Raw genomic sequence first — 17,260 nt, 5'->3', positions numbered from 1 at the left:
AATGTACAATTAAATATTTCAATATAAAAAAGCAAACCGCGCTGGCGCCTCAACTATACGTTATTTGAAGTCATTGGACTGTATGGTACAAAATCGATAGGTAGTGTTATCACGGACAACGACACTGAAAAATGTAAAGATCATCTTATAAATATCGTCTTATAAATATCGTCTTATAAATTATAATATCTTATGTAATCAGTAACAAAATCTTACAAATAGTTTGACGTATATTTATTATTAAAAAAGCTCTGTATAACAAAATGAAACGGTGATCCCCGGGGTTACACCTCTCTCTCCAGGTGGAAAATATTTATATGAAAGATACACGTGTAATTTCCTAGGTTTTAGATTTATAATATTTTTGCTAGGTAACCTTGTTTTTGCAGTGATATAGACATATATGATCGTAATAAAAGTTCATTCAAAGTTACGGTAAATTTCTGCATATCAGCCTAAAAATTATTAAATAAAACATATAATGTTTAAAATCATATTACATGCCTGTTCATGAATTAGTATTTGTTGTTATACTTTCATGTTAAATACTGAAATTTGATTGGTTAAGACGCAGTTAATAATATTTACTATTACCCTCAGCGTTAGCAACGCACTTGGCAACGGGTAACATTAAAAAATATTACATGCGCGAAAATTATGCGCGTACGGTTCGCTGTAGAATTCACGTTATTCCTATATAAAAGCAGTAAAATTTTCTTAAAAATTTTAAAAAAGACATTCAGTATAACAAAATAAATAGTGCCTGTTTGGGAGGATAGCAGTTGAAATTGACACCCCTCGAAAGCCATTGTCAACCTCCGCTTCGCGTCGGTTGACAATGGTTTTCTCGGGGTGTCAATTTCAACTGTTACCCTCCCAAACAGGCACTATTTATATATTATACGTGTACGCGTCTTGGAACTACATGAATGAAACATAGAATAATAAACAATAAGTTATAAAATACGAAAGTTATTTTTCAAATCACAGTCAAAACATAATTATACAAGTTTACATTGTTAACACCATTTCCACTAAAATCTTCTTTAAAACCTATACGGCGTTTCAAGTAAGAAATAAATTTAACTGGTCCCAGTTTAGCTGGTTCACATCACCTCCTCTTCCTCTTCTTCCTCCTCAACTTCGTCGAAGTCGTTGTCCAGACCAACAGTCTGGTACTGCTGGTATTCAGAAATAAGGTCCTTCATGTTGGAATCGGCCTCCGAGAACTCCATTTCATCCATGCCCTCAGACGTGTACCAATGCAGGAAAGCCTTTCGGCGGAACATGAGAGCGAATGAGTCACATATACGATAAAACAGTTCCTGGATGGCCGTACTATTTCCGACAAATGTGGCAGACATTTTCACGTCCCTTGGTGGAATGTCACACACCGCTGTTTTCAGGTTGTTCGGAATCCATTCGACGAAATTGGCCGAAAACTTATTCTGGGCCTGCATCATTTGCTCCTCGACTTCTTTCATTGACATCTTCCCGCGGAAGAAGGTGCCGACCGTCAAGTACCTGCCGCGTCGGGGATCGCACGCCGTCATCATGTTCCTAGCATCAAACACCTCCTGGATAAGTTGCGCCACCGTCAGCGCTCGAAATTGCGCGTTGTTTCGTGACGTCAGCGGGGCAAAACCGGGCATAAAGAAGTGTAATCGCGGGAAGGGAACCATGTTGACAGCCAGTTTCCTCAGATCAGCGTTCAGTTGCCCTGGAAACCTCAGACAGGTCGTGACCCCTGACATCGTGTGTGAAACGAGGTGATTGAGATCGTTATAACTCGGGTTCGAAAGTTTCAAGTTCCGGAAGCAGATATCGTATAGAGCCTCGTTATCGATGCAAAAGGTCTCGTCTGTGTTCTCGAGAAGCTGGTGAACTGAGAGGACTGCGTTGTACGGCTCAACAACTACCTCAGAAACCTAAAACAGAAATCTGTTGATGGATGAATGCCATTTAATTATCAAAAGCATTTTTAATTTCATTTGTACATGCATTTAAAAGCATGAATTACCAAGAGTTGAAAATATTAATACATATAAATTATTTTAATTTTTAACATTGACAGAAATTGTCATTTCACCTGATGAATTGCATTATTCGTAAATTATAGATAAAATTAAAGAAACTGAAGAAATCTCTGTATTTAATGACGAATGTGTGTATATGTTTACATTGTAAGGATTTGTTATTGATACTCAGTGATAAACAGTGGAGAGGTGCCCGCGTTTATTGATCCTCTTCACAATTATCATCACATTAAAAATGTTCCCTCCTACCATAGGGACTCCCCTAAATTACATGTACTGTCTCAGAGGACAAAACCGGACAGACTTCTTTCTTTTTTTCTCTTTTTTGGGGGCATAAAACCCGAATTTTGGGATTTCCCCCCGCTATCAACTTTATAGTTCCTTTTACAGTTACGTGTACATGTATGTAATGTACACAATTTATAACGAATAACAGATAGAGTTATATTGATAGCGCTTTAGATATGAATATTTGTGTTAACGTGTACAGATACTGCAGCACAACGAATATAGACCAAGATCATTGTGTAACCATACAAAGGTACATGTATATAGACATGTAATTTTATCAAATTTTTGTGATAGGGACCTTATTATCGATGAACTTTTTAACAGTTCATTAGCGTATCTCTCTAACTGGCTGTCACCTGATGAAAGCAAAACTAGATTTTTGTTGTTGTTGAATTTTACTGATTTTTGATAGTGATACAAAGATAACGATATGACACATGTATAAAGGTGCATGAATTGACTGTCAGGTCTCGCTAATCGAACACGCGCGGATGAGTAATTGTAGTACTGAGTAATCTTAACGACATCGAACATTATCAGATCATATTACCTCACTGTCGACTGAGGGGGCTCTCCCTTCTATAACGAGTCAATATTGATATGATTAGAGAATTGTTAAGTTTATCTGAAAACTACAAGATAGACAAACTTACTGTCGACAGCGAGTGTGGATCTTGTTGTTATGACATAAAGCAATGTAATTAACGATTCTTTTAAATAAGATGGAGCATTTCCTGTAATTGGAAAAGTGCAGAATAAAAGGTCTAGCCAAGTTCCTATGAGGGACCTGAACAAATACCGAGTTTGACGCTGTTTTGTATATAGGGTGACATCTTAGTACTACAAACACAACTTTACGAATGTTGTGATATTTCATCATTTTCATTTTCAAGAGAGTTAATTAATAGGTAACCCTGATATGTTCAAAACCTGAAGCAAAAATCAACACAATGAAATGAACCAAAGTTAAATGTATTGTACATCGAATAGGCTTGAAAACGATATATACATGTACCATATCAAACCAATACTTCAAGTTCCCAATAATAATCTACCACCAATAAGATAAGCAAAACAAAGGTGCAAAAACCACCTAACACCCAAACAAAAAACGAACCTTAGGGGAGGGGACCACAGAGAAGGAGGCCATGATACGGTCAGGGAATTCCTCGCGGATTTTGCCCGTGATCAGGGTCCCTAGGCCTGACCCGGTCCCCCCGCCTATGGAGTGGGTCAGCTGGAAGCCCTGCAGACAGTCACAGTTCTCCGCTTCCTGTCGTAGGACGTCCATAACCTGGTCCACCAACTCAGCGCCCTCCGTGTAATGACCTTTAGCCCAGTTGTTTCCGGCTCCATTTTGTCCGAATACAAAATTATCCGGACGGAAAAGGGCACCATTTCGTCCGCTCCGGACCGAGTCCATCGTGCCGGGCTCTAGGTCCACTAAGATGGCCCGGGGGACATACTTGTTATGGGCAGCCTCGTTGTAGTACACGTCAATCCGCTCTAACTGATACGGGTATTCCCCGATATAGGCACTGGAGCTATCTATACCATGCTCCTCAGAGATATCCTCCCAGAACTTGGCCCCTATTTGGTTCCCACACTGACCCACCTGGATGTGAACTATTTCCCGCATCTTGTTAAGGTACTAACTGAAAGAGTGGAGCCGCTAGACAGAGCCAGTAACAGGTTGGTTTACCTACATCAATATACATCAATAAAAAGGTAGAATGCGGCGGGATATGGCCGACACTGCTTTGGTTTGGCTGTTAGGTGCAGTGTTTTCCCCCTGTATTGAGCTACAATGAAGACAACAGCTTGAGTACAGGTTGCGAGTTACTCTGAAGCATTGATTTGCTGTCTAGTAACAAAACTAATGGACTGTAATTTTTCACTTGATTTTCTATGTTGCTGAATGGTGAAAAAGTATATTTTTTCAACTTTTATATTGGCATGAGTATTGTTGGTAAATGTATTATCGATGTCCATCGCCTTATTCTCACAGCTGATGCTGGCACCTTATGTGATGCAGGGAACAAATTAAGACACATCGCTAGAACTGTCCAAAAATGGGAGCATTTGAATATTGGTACCATTACTGTTTTGTTTTTACTCTTCTCTTCAACCTTTTATTGTTTAAGTAACCACTTCTCTTTATATATCAATTATGAATGACAGCTACTTCTAACTTTTATAAGACAGCAGTTTTACCGGTATCAATGTTTGAATATTAGCTCCTATAACTGAGCAAAGCTATAAATAGGCTAGTGGTTGTTTAGACATTTGTTCGGACATTTGCTGCTGCCAAGCCCTATCTATAGTGAAGCAATACTATAACAGAGAAAGGAGAAGCTATACTGTAACAGAGAAAAACCCTTAAACCATAGGCCAGTACTTATATACATGTACATTGTATTGCTGAATAAACATTTGCTGCAGCCAAGCTCTGTCCACACAGGATCAAGACCACGGGATTATATCACACCGGCTAAGAGATTGCATGATTCCGGGTTCCGACCGCGAGAGAGAGAGAGAGAGAGAAAGAGAGAGAGAGAGAGAGAGAGAGAGAACTTCATTTATTCTCTCAAAACCATATAAATGGTACAGTTGAGTCTGTGTGTACTTACTTTAGGGGACGGGTGGACGGAGTAGGAACACATGATACGGTCGGGGAACTCCTCCTTGATCTTGCTGAGGATGAGGGTCCCCATTCCTGACCCGGTCCCTCCGCCGATGGAGTGGGTCAGCTGGAAGCCCTGCAGACAGTCGCAGTTCTCCGCCTCCCTCCGTAACACATCACACACCTCCTCCACGAGTTCCGCGCCCTCTGTATAGTGACCCTTGGCCCACACGTTACCCGCGCCGTTTTGTCCGAAAACGAAATTGTCGGGTCTGAAGATTGAGCCATACGGTCCCCCTTTGATGGCGTCCATGGTCCCGGGTTCGAGATCCACCATGCACGAGCGGGGCACGTACGACCCGCCCTGGCCCTCCGTAAAGAAAACATTGATCCGCTCCAATTGGATATCGTTGTCCCCTTCGTATTTTCCGTGGGGGTTGATCCCATGCTCGTAGGAGATCTCCTCCCAGAATTTGGAGCCAATCTGGTTCCCGCACTGTCCAACCTGGACATGAATTATTTCTCGCATTGTTTTAAGGCGGGTTGTCCACTACACTGTGTAACGTGTAATGAGAGGAGGATATATACACCGGTACACAAGGATGAGTACAATGTCTAATTATATGTATGTACAAACGTGTCCTCATTTTTGATACAATCACAAGATAACGGCTAGCGTCACAAAGTGACATGATAAAGAAACATACCGACACTCTCCGATCAAATTCCGGTATAATAAATTAAGGTGGTGTGGGACATATGTCGATATTAATGTCGATTTAAGTACAATATAATTGAAATACTTTCGCCGGTTTAGAATTTTCAAATTTTACAATATTCAACCAAAAAAATACGTTTTACAAATTTTTGGAAGGGTAAAAATTTTGAAATCCCCAGTGGGATTCGAACTCCTGACTTACAGATCCGTTGTGAACCCCAGCGCTAAGCTGTTAGATGGCAAATATGAGCAAGAAACTGTAAAATTTATACATTTATATTTGATTTTATTGTTTAGATCGATAAATGCATGATACGTCACAACATGGAGGTGTCCCATATCACCTTAAAAGAATGAATTGGAAGTTATTCTTATGAAGTATTCATTGCTAAATTTTATTTTGAAATTCGAGTTTCGAATGTTTATATCTATAAACATGGGCCTAACTGTTGGTAGTGGTTAAAAGAGTAAAAAAGCACTGACTTTGGGAGAACTTGGAATGTTTAAAAAACCAACATTCAGATACCCTTCACTCACATGTGGAATTTAATTGGAGGAATCAAATACTTTCTCCAACGAACTTGAAATATGTTTAAAAAAAGTAATTGTTCGAGCTAGAAATAAAATATTATAGCATAGAAATACCGAGTATACAAAAACAGATTTCTTACGAAGATAGATTTATAATGGGAAAATCTGACGCTTTTCCTTTCGGAAGTTTTCGAAACACTTCGCACTTTTCAACATTATCGTCCGGGTAAATTCAATTTCCTGCATATGTTGTTTGCCGTGTAAATTTAATCTCCTTATATACACTTTTTAAAATTTTCAGCAGCAGTTGTCAACCATCTGACAAACTAAGAGGGGCGTTAAAAGAAGAGATATTGGGACTTTTTATGAACTGAATGAGAGAATTTCGTGAGAAAATAATTATAGTTCTGATGGTAGTCCAATGACATCAAGTTAAAAAATCTAGACTATTTATTTGTCTTATCTTATCACAACAATATCAGTAAAAGTTATGTAGACACGAATATATTATTGTAATTTTAAATATTTTTTACAGAATCAAAAAGTTACAAATCAAAAGAGCTGCATCACAAATTGCTCTTAGACTGATTTTTAGAAATTTTTAAAGTAGTAATCTTTATATAGGGAAAATTTGGTGTACGTCAGTGAAAAACCAGCTTTAATACATGTACTGCTTTTTTTTTTTAGAATGTTATAGATCAATGTATCTGTAGCCTCCTCTCTCTCTCTCTCTCTCTCTCTCTCTCTCTCTCTCTCTCTCTCTCTCTCTCTCTCTCTCTCTCTCTCTCTCTCTCTCTCTTACATATAATAAAGAAGAGTCTAGAAGGGACTAGATAAAAATTCTTTGTCGATCATATTGATGTTGAAATATTTCCCTCACTATACATGGTGCGCATTTGGTACAGGTACTTGTGAATAGGAGACACACTGTCAACATGCAACATATCATGTTACAATACCTGCACTATTTATTCAAAAAGTGATGGGAATGGGAAAATATCTCTACACCATAATTTACAATTGCATTGTACATGAATTACATGCGGATCCATTAAAAAAAAAATTTTTTTTGGGGGGGGGGCTGAAAGATAATTTTGTTTGACATCGAATTTTTTAGTGGTCTATTTTCTGGTAATTATACTATGTGAATTTAAAATATGTTTGAAATGTCCAGTTGGGGGGGGGGTTTCGGACCACCCCACCCCTTTAGATCCGCTCGTGTTAGCATATGAATAATATATATAGCCAGGTAACTTTGCTCTTGAGTGTCACTCTGAGGAAGTTAAATGATAAGTAAACTGTATACTTTATTTACCACTGTACAAAGAATGAAAATATACACAACACGTTCTATGATGTTGCAAATATTCATTGTTTATGCAGAGACATAAATAACATGTTATTTATGTCTCTGTATAAGTGTTTAATTAAGCAAATTGACAAAAGAATTTTTTTAAATAAAATTTGGCAATTCACGTTGGTCATTAAGTTTTCTATAAATCATTGATTTTTTAATTTCATTTTGTTTTCAAGCAGTATTTGTGAATATTTCATGTTAAATTTATGAAAATAATTATGTCAGTTGTACAACGTTTTACCCGGAATTTTTACTTCCGTAGGTATAGGTTTGATAAGTTATGTTACCACAAAGTGAAAATGAAAATAGGATCTCGAGCTTCTTCAATGAAATTGAAAGGTAGATCTACATGTATGTTATTTTACGATATAGACATCTTTGTTTAAGAATCATTTCATCACAAAGTAACGATTTCTTAAAGTTATATTCGATAATATGTAAACGGTGTGACCGTTGGACCGAGCGCAGATTTAACACAGTGCAGTTTGCAAAATCTATTTAAAACGAAAAAGTAGGATCCGCCAGCATGGTTGCCTACTCAAATCATTCGTCAAAGTTAAACTAAACGTCGCGTGCTCAGTCTACATTATGACGTCATATTTCAGACGTAAAACGTTCAAGTTTTGTCTTCGGAAATAGCCGAAGAGAGATACGTGATTCCGATTTTTTTTATTTCTTCTTTTATTGTTCATCAATTTAATTCATATGAATGCCAATGTAATAAAATTGAATACTTTGTTCAGTATCAAAAAGATCAGTTCCTTGACGTTAATGTTTTTATTTTCCATCTGATAATTTGATAAGACATACATAGAACAAGTCGTGTTTCTTGATTGAAGCGCTATTGAAACTTATCTGGTTTCCATTTTAATTTCTTTTAATTCGAATTACCTTCAATTGAAACACTGGAACTTATTTAATCGAATTTAGGGGCAATAAACATCGATAAGTGCCAGTCAATCAATGATCAAACTAACTTTTTAAAAACAAAATGGCTGCCAATATGGCGGCGCCCAGGGCTGGAAGAAATTTTTTTTGGCCTTAGTACCCCTGATTCAACTTTCATTTTTCACTGATTTTCTTATATATACGTGTTACCATTAATCCTCGCTTCGCGAGGCGGGCTTTGCCCGCCTCTCGCTGCGCTCGGTAATATGTAAACGGTGTGACCGTTGGACCGAGCGCAGATTTAACACAGTGCAGGTTGATTTATGTATGATAAAATCTATTTAAAACGCAAAAAGTAGGATCCGCCAGTGTGGTTGCCTACTCAAATCATTTGTCAAAGTTAAACTAAACGTCGCGTGCTCAGTCTACATTATGACGTCATATTTCAGACGTAAAACGTTCAAGTTTTGTCTTCGGAAATAGCCGAAGAGAGTTACGTGATTCCGAATTTTTTTTAATTTCTTCTATTATTGTTCATCAATTTAATTCATATGAATGCCAATGTAATAAAATTGAATACTTTATTCAGTATCAAAAAGATCAGTTCCTTTACGTTAATGTTTTTATTTTCCATCTGATATTTTGATAAGACATACATAGAACAAGTCGTGTTTCTTGATTGAAGCGCTATTGAAACTTATCTGGTTTCCATTTTAATTTCTTTTAATTCGAATTACCTTCAATTGAAACACTGGAACTTATTTAATCGAATTTAGGGGCAATAAACATCGATAAGTGCCAGTCAATCAATGATCGAACTAACTTTTTAAAAACAAAATGGCTGCCAATATGGCAACGCCCAGGGCTGGAAGAAATTTTTTTTGGCCTTAGTACCCCTGATTCAACTTTCATTTTTCACTGATTTTCTTATATATACGTGTTACCATTAATCCTCGCTTCGCGAGGCGGGCTTCGCCCGCCTCTCGCTGCGCTCGGTATTATGTTTTACGGTGCTACCGTCGTGGCGAGCGCAGCAAGAATTACACATACCTTGCATCATTGTCAACTTAGTGTTATCTAGGTATCAACGAACGTCAAAGAATTTTTTAGAGAGTATTTCTCTATAATAAGTATGCCAAAGGTACTAATTTAATGGTTATGATACATACAACGCTAACCCATACCCCTCCCCCGAGAGAGAGAGAGAGAGAGAGAGAGAGAGAGAGAGAAAGAGAGAGAGCGGTCCCTGTTTGTAGGTGTGTAATTTCCCACTTTCAAATTTAATGGTTTGACTATATGCAATGTCTGCATAATTTTTTTAATTGTTTATTTTTTTCTCTTTATTTCTTTTTATTCAGTTCAAAATGTCCTATTGTTTATTTCCTCCCTACTCATATACTTACCTGCTTTCTGTACATGCATGCACAATTAGCTTAAAAATTGATTGATATGACAGTAAAGTATGGCTCTTGCTAGACGTATATATTTATATAATCTCTATATCAAAAAGAATTAAAAACAAATCATATGTCAATGAGGCAGGTATTGCAGTCTATACTGAAATAGCCAGTACACGCATTACGGACGTTTGATCCACCTCTAAATATATTGCAGGAAATATAGCACAAGAGCACTGTGATGTCATCCTTGACCTTCTTTTTCTTTGTTTACGTATCTCGACTCAATACAAAGGTATGGAAGTTTGTAACAAATCTCTAGGGTCTCGCCATAGCTTGTGCGGTACTCAAAACATGTCTTCAAACCTCAAGACAATGTAAATTACGGCCATTTTTGGCATAGCACCTCGGGTGAAAACATTGGAAAGCATTATGGGACCTAGACAAAAAATTTGTTCAATGAATCTGTAGGTTGTTCTTTTTCCGGCGCACACTGGTTATTAGAGCTGGCTTGCCGCTATATACTTGCAACTATAGCTATAAGTGATGACCAGACTCACTGTTTCAGTCATTGGCACCAGCTGACAGAACAGCTAATAAGAGATTCAGGGCCCTTAAGTAAGAATCTTGATCTGGTCTGTCTTATTTTTTTACCTTACCTTTACATTTGATGTTGTGCCCAAACCCTGGAACTGGAGCCCAGGTTAAATAACTGCCAGCAAAAAGAACATGGGATTTTTACCTTAAAGTCGAAGATCATATTGAATTTGGGAGGAGAGAAAATGTGACAGTCAAACTGGTTCAGTCATCTTTTCTTCATTAAATATTAATAATGAAGGTACTGTCATTGGAAGTACACTGCATTCTATTGTCACATGTAAGTGACGGCCAGAGTCGGACGGTTTCAGTCCCTTTCTAAAGATTTAGTGACCCTGGGTTGAATCCTGGTCAAGTCTGTCATTTTAATTTTCTCCAATCCTTTTTACAGGGACTATGTACATGTAATTTGCTCAAATACATATGTATATATGTATAAAGGGTAAACTTTCAAAATTTTCATATTAGTGAAATTTAATTTTTTTTTCCGATCAACCCGAGCCAAATACTGTAAAGAGCCATAAAGAATGGGGTAGTGTTTCGATCATTATTATGCTGATCTTATTTGTGTGTTTTGTTTTGTAGATGCTGAGGAGCTCTCTAACCCTAGTTGTATTTTTTTGTGTTGTAGATGCAGTGCATCCCCCTATTAATTAGAAGCCATATCCTACAAAGGGGACATTCTGTCTTGATGTTAAGGTGCATGTCCTCTGGAGGTGTTAGGAAACAGATTCAGGTTTGTTCTCTTTAGTATACTGTATACAGTGAAATATTTGCCCCTGTTTTATTTTCACCCCCTTTGCCCTGGTTTCGCCCTTTTGCCCTGGTTGTCAGCGGGCAAATTTAAGACTAGGGAAATTCCAATGTCTCAAATTATATCTTTAAAAGATAACCGGGCCTGTGCGAATTCAAGATGGGGGAAACTGTTTGCAAATGTAGAAGGGTGAAAGTTACACAGGGCAAAAATAACACTGTATGCAGTAACTTGTTTTATTTATTTGTGTGCTAAATATTTCATGTTCTCTTTTATTTGTACATTTCCTGGTGTTGATTAAATGTTAATTAAATACATGTACCAGGCATCAATATACCGATATTAGCAATTTATATTTGTTTCACTGCAAAAACATTATTCTAATATTATGGTTGGCAAAAATCTTTGAAAGTATTAGCATGATACTTGTAGGTTGAATTAATAGCTGTTTCAACTCTTACAGTAACTAATTATATAAATGAACATTCTGATTTATATATTATTCACTTGAATAACAAGCACTCTGAGAGTATTGCATAAGCAATACACGTCCCCTACCGGTTTGTGGAAATTGTGAAAACAATGCACTGTTATGCAGAATATCGAACCCGAACATTAAAAAATTGGAATATAAAAAATTAATTTTCTCGAAAATATGTCAACCAGACGCTACAAAAGTGTAAACTTGATCTGTAGTTTGACATTTTGAAGGTGTTCAGCAAATTTCATTTTATTCCTCAAACGCATAAAGAAAAAAAGTATGGAAAACTGAAGTGGGACAGACAGATGGACAGACAGATGGACTGACGGACGCAGAGGAAAGCTATAATCCCCTCCGGTAAAACTGGTAGGGGACTAATATTAATGATAAGACATTGAAAAGTGAATGTGTTGGGTTAGTAAGACATTCACAATTAAAAAAAAATTAACATAACAATAAAGTAACATAATTGGGTTTTTTCCATGACCAAGCTCTGCTGATTCAGAAACAAAAACATATTTTAAATTTTTCACCCTGTTTTAAAATTGTATATGATTTTTTTATGCAAGATTTTCTACTTTTTTTCATCTATTTACTCCCAGAAATGTACAAATTAAATTATTTATGCAAACAATTTGAAATTTTATTTAAGGAAGCTGCAAAAAGATATGATGGGTACATATAATTACCTGAAATTATTATTAACTATGCATTACATTAATATACTAAAGGATATAATGGGTACATATGTTTACCTGAAATTATTATTTACTGTGCATTACATTAATATACTAAAAGATATAATGGGTACATATGTTTACCTGAAATTATTATTTACTATGCATTACATTAATATACTAAAAGATATAATGCGTACATATGATTACCTGAAATTATTATTAGTCCCCTACCGGTTTTCACCGGAGGGGACTATAGCTTTCCTCTGCGTCCGTCTGTCCGTCTGTCTGTCTGTCCCACTTCAGTTTTCCATACTTTTTTTCTTTATGCGTTTGAGGAATAATATGAAATTTGCTGAACAGCTTCAAAATGTCAAACTACAGATCAAGTTTACACTTTTGTAGCGTCTGGTTGACACATTTTTGAGAAAATTAATTTTTTATATTTCAATTTTTTTTATGTTCGGGTTCGATGTTCTGCTATTCTGCATTGTTTTCACAATTTCTAAAAACCTGTAGGGGACATGTATTGCTTATGCAATACTCTCAGAATGCTTGTTTACTTTGCATTACATCAATATACTAGCAAGGTGCTATCTATACCTGTGATTTAATCACATGTAGAAAAAAAAATAAATGTTCCCATAACATTATTACACAACCAAGGATGTGAATTTGGAACTACAAGTATTAGGAACAACTGTCAATGATAACTTAGTGTGAAAGCATCTTAAACATAAGTAGACATTCTTGTAAATACTGTGAAAGTTACAAGTTATTTTCCTTGTCTATATATATCATTTAATAAGGAAGAAATTTATTTCCATTACATGAAATTGTCAATGGTTTTGAGATTGGATCTACTTCACTCCTTTTATTGAATACAGATTACAAAATCAGAGAATACTGGAGCTCAGATTGAAAATTAATTTTTTAAGATACTCCAATCACTGAAGCATATTGGAGAGAACAAGTACCAATTTTTAAATCTTTCAAAACAATTAAAATACTCTTCCTAATTGTGTTATAGCATTGTTGTATATATTATATAATACAATTTAAAAAAAAAAGAGAGGCATGGTATTTTGCACCTGTTGGTCATTATATTATGTGATCATTCAGTCAAAAGATTGGTTAGTCATACAATCCCTTTGCTGGACAAACATCAAACCTTTTACACTTATTGTTATCCCATTAACAGCAGCAGATGACCTCTATTGATTTTGTGATCAAAAGGTCAAAGGTTAAGTGTCAAACTACCTATGACATCACAAATTATTTTTTGCGGAATATTTAAAAAAAAAATATCAAAAAGAATGCTCCTTGAAAGGAAGTAATCTAAGGACATTGCTACCCCTTCCAAAGTAGATGTCCCCTATCTATTTCTCTGTTTAGATGACTAAACCTTGAGGCTATTAACATAGGAAGTAATAAAAAGGTAATTATAAAAGCTGAACATATTTTTAGAAGAGGGTGAACAACAACCTTACAATACATGTTTAAGTGATAAAGCTCTTAGTTAAATCATATTCCATAGTATTTTTTGCTCTTCTTGGCACTATCTGGGTTATTTTAGTTCACCAATAGTGTGCTAAAATAGAGGTTTTAACCAAGTATTTTGGTCAGAGGTCAAGGTTATATCCGATCTCTACCCTTGGGTGGCATATGAATAGTAATTAATCCAAAGAGTGGGCATTGTATAAAATGTAAGTCAAAAGTCAAGAATGAAGCATTTTTCTTCGAAATATCAAAATCCTTTGATCAAATAGTGCCCTTAATTCATCTGTGTATGTGATCTAAACTTAGTTTCCTAGTTAAAGGTCAAGGTCAAAGCCCAGTCATTTACGATTCTCTCCAACCCAAATGTAAAGTACTAAAACAAGATCTCTTTCAATTTCAGATGTTTAGTTCCATGTTGTTTTTTTTCATCCCTAAAATATAAGAATGCAGTAATAATTCCGGTGACATTTCTTTATCATTTCTATCAAATGTTTTTTAACAGGCTAAGAATGTCAACTTGAAACTTTTAGAGAAATATGGATACAAGGCAGACAGTGACAGAAACCAAAATGAAGTTGTTCAGTGGGACACCACAAAACTGGGGTTTTTCATTGATAAACTGACACAGGTCCGAAGAAAACTGTACATCACGCCGTCCCTTCTCCTGTTTGTCAACAAATTCTATCACCCTGTCACCGGAACATGGGACAAAGAGACCCGAGAAAAAATTTATCATTTCTCTCAGACTAGTCACCTTGACCTGTTGAAACAGAAGATCGATGAAGTGTATGGCAATGAGCCATTTGTGGAAGAGGTACACCAGTCATACTCGAAAAAGAAGATTACAAGAATGCAAGTGGATGATCATTTAGAGAAACTGGACATGGTCAAACGTTATCACTTCCAAGGAAATGCCACTATTGCCAAGACTCTTCCAAGGATCCAAAAGTCAAGACTGAAAGCAAGGCTGGTAAAGATGGACACTGTGTTAAGAAATGAAATTATTGTGGACACAGGAAATGAAGTTCAAGAGAAAGGAGACGTATTTACTGAAGATTCCTGTAAGAGAGATCAATTTGTGAGGAGTAATGCAAAGGATAAACAGCAGCGAAACTCAATGTGCAAGCTACCAAATAAAGAAAGTGATGGTAGTTCTATAGATAGCTGGGAAGAAAGCGAAAAGCAGGGTAATTTAATCAATGTGGATCGAGGTAAAATTCTTAGAAATAAAGGATCTATCGATTTGACCAAAGAAAAGAAAGACACAGAATATCAGGAATTAGATAAAGATGAACATTGGGTAGATGATTTAGTTTTGACTGTGTGTAAAAACCATCAATTACATCGATATGCAAAATGCACAAGAAAGGTTGTTGAAGTTTTGGTCAGGTTTGGATTTAATTACCACGAAATTGCCTTGGCAGATCCAAAGATTTTTCGTATAAAGCAGACTGATAAACTTGTAGAAGTGTTATCAGAAAAATTTGAAACAACAAATTTGAAATATGATGAAATCTGTTCAGAGGTAGAAAAACGGGTAAAATCTCATGTTTCTAGTGCCCAGATTGCCAAACTTCTTCATATTCACCGCAAACATGTGGTAGAGCAACGCACAGTGGATAAAATGTTATCCAGAAATGAGGAAAACCTTTTGAAAAACTTGAAGTTTCTAACAGAGGCCAAGTTCAACCCTTATGAAATTCTTGCTTGCCTTGTGATTTTGAACTTTAGCCATGATTCCCTGCAACAAAACTTTGTTGATGCATCGTCAGAATTTGATTCAAATGATATTAAATTTGTTAACTGTCCCGCTGGTAGAGTGAGCTTACTTTATCATATGCATCTGAAGTTATCCAAACAGGAAAGTGGGAATCCCATTGATCTTGATGAGCTTGATCAAGATGATACAATTACATCTAGTTTTGATAGGATTCCAAACACAGACAAGGAGGGTGTGAAATACCGGTACTCATTAATTAAGCGACAACTAGGCTACTGAAGTCTTCACTAACTGAATTACAAGTACAACTGTTATCAATTAAATATTATTATCAAAATCTCCATGCAGTTTGTTATGTGTATCTTATTATGTCGTCTTTGGCACGCCAAATTCACACAATTGAGCTTATCATAGTTTCACAGTTAATAGACTAGGTATAACGGTTATAAACTATAGTTTACGGACAGAAAACTATAGTTAACAACAATAATCTATTAATATTTTACATCTGTAAACCATAGTTAACGCGATCATCTATGTTTCAGAAGTGTAAAACTATTATATAACACTGAAAACAACCATTTGGGATTGCAAAACATAGTTTTCCTGATAAATATAGTTTCACGAATGAGAAACTATAATTTGCAACTCTTAACCATAGCTAACAAATGCAAAAATGTACTAAATACATGTAGAAATGGCTGGTCATGGCCAGTTTAATACTATATGAATCTTTTTGTTTAAAGCATCGTACACAAATTTAGGGAAAATTTCAAATTTGAAATTTAAAAATGGGAAACATTCTTTACTAAATAAAAGTTTTTAATGAAACTAAATTTTGAATTTGAATTAAATGTAGATGCGATGGGAAAGTTGTTGACGACCATGCTTCCTCGCCAGCCACTTAACAATGTATTAAGTAATGCAACAAAAATGGTGAACCAAAACTGTCTTATGAAGGAAACGTTATTTAGAGTCTTCCTGATTGTGTGCTTATCAATTTTTAGACAAAATCAGTTCGATCTAGACTTTATATGATTATTTGTTCGAGTTTAAAGCCATTGTCTCACTGATAGGATGATGAGATTTACAGCTACACAAATGTTTACCCGAGTACACAAACTCCTCGCTGTCTGATACTTGGACGCTGTGGTCACTTTGGTCTGAGTCCTGGACCACCACCTCCTCCGTATCATCAGGTTGCCCTGTGCCTTGTGCCAGTCGTTGATTCGGTCTGCACCCCATCTTTGCCATTTAAATCTTCAGCCTCCTTGCGTTCTTCAGAGTCTTTCCACTACTGCCAGTTTATCCGTTAGTCGTGTTCGTCTCAGTCCTTGGACGGTTGGTAATCGTATCCGTATAGTCATCCTGGTTAGGTTGCTCATCCTCCCCCCACTCTCGTGCGATCTCGGGGGTTTCCTTGAATGTATCTGTGTATAGCAGATATAGTTGGTTCCTCTTCACTGAGGATGTCCACTGTCCTGCTTGCCCTGGGGTGTCCGTATTTACAGACAGTCTCATGTATATCCAGGTTGTCACTGCCCTATTGACAGTCGTCATCCAGTGTTTCCTGGCGGGCGGTCATTGGTATAGTACCTGTAAACATCTTAGTGGTTTAGATGCATGATGATCCCGTCATTTCAATTAGAATTAAACTGAATCGAAGTTATAATGAAAACTACCCCCTCCC

The 17,260-nt window shown here is 36.4% G+C and overlaps 2 protein-coding genes across 5 annotated transcripts; one reads left to right on the top strand and one right to left on the bottom strand.

Annotated features, from left to right (window-relative positions):
• Positions 1-217: 217 nt before the first annotated feature.
• Positions 218-5,570, bottom strand: LOC105330724 (tubulin beta chain). 2 transcript variants are annotated; one of them, XM_066068663.1, is made up of 2 exons: positions 4,958-5,570; positions 218-1,928 (listed from the first exon to the last, which is right to left on the bottom strand). In XM_066068663.1, exons 1-2 carry the CDS (start codon positions 5,477-5,479, stop codon positions 1,107-1,109), a joined length of 1,344 nt encoding a protein of 447 aa, XP_065924735.1. In that variant the 5' UTR covers positions 5,480-5,570; the 3' UTR covers positions 218-1,106. The 2 variants fall into 2 exon arrangements, with proteins under 2 accessions (XP_065924735.1, XP_034328834.2); XM_034472943.2 differs by lacking the exon at positions 4,958-5,570 and adding an exon at positions 3,445-4,084.
• Positions 5,571-7,790: 2,220 nt separating this feature from the next.
• LOC105330719 (uncharacterized) lies at positions 7,791-15,911 on the top strand. 3 transcript variants are annotated; one of them, XM_011432608.4, is made up of 3 exons: positions 7,791-7,895; positions 11,070-11,174; positions 14,353-15,911. In XM_011432608.4, exons 2-3 carry the CDS (start codon positions 11,070-11,072, stop codon positions 15,847-15,849), a joined length of 1,602 nt encoding a protein of 533 aa, XP_011430910.3. In that variant the 5' UTR covers positions 7,791-7,895; the 3' UTR covers positions 15,850-15,911. The 3 variants fall into 3 exon arrangements, with proteins under 3 accessions (XP_011430910.3, XP_034328836.2, XP_034328835.2); XM_034472945.2 differs by having other exon boundaries at positions 7,854-7,907; XM_034472944.2 differs by lacking the exon at positions 7,791-7,895 and adding an exon at positions 10,414-10,459.
• The last annotated feature ends 1,349 nt before the right edge of the window (positions 15,912-17,260 follow it).

Source organism: Magallana gigas, chromosome 8 (assembly GCF_963853765.1).
Source record: "Magallana gigas chromosome 8, xbMagGiga1.1, whole genome shotgun sequence".
Lineage (NCBI taxonomy): Eukaryota > Metazoa > Mollusca > Bivalvia > Ostreida > Ostreidae > Magallana > Magallana gigas.
This window is presented reverse-complemented; position numbering and strand designations above follow the sequence as displayed.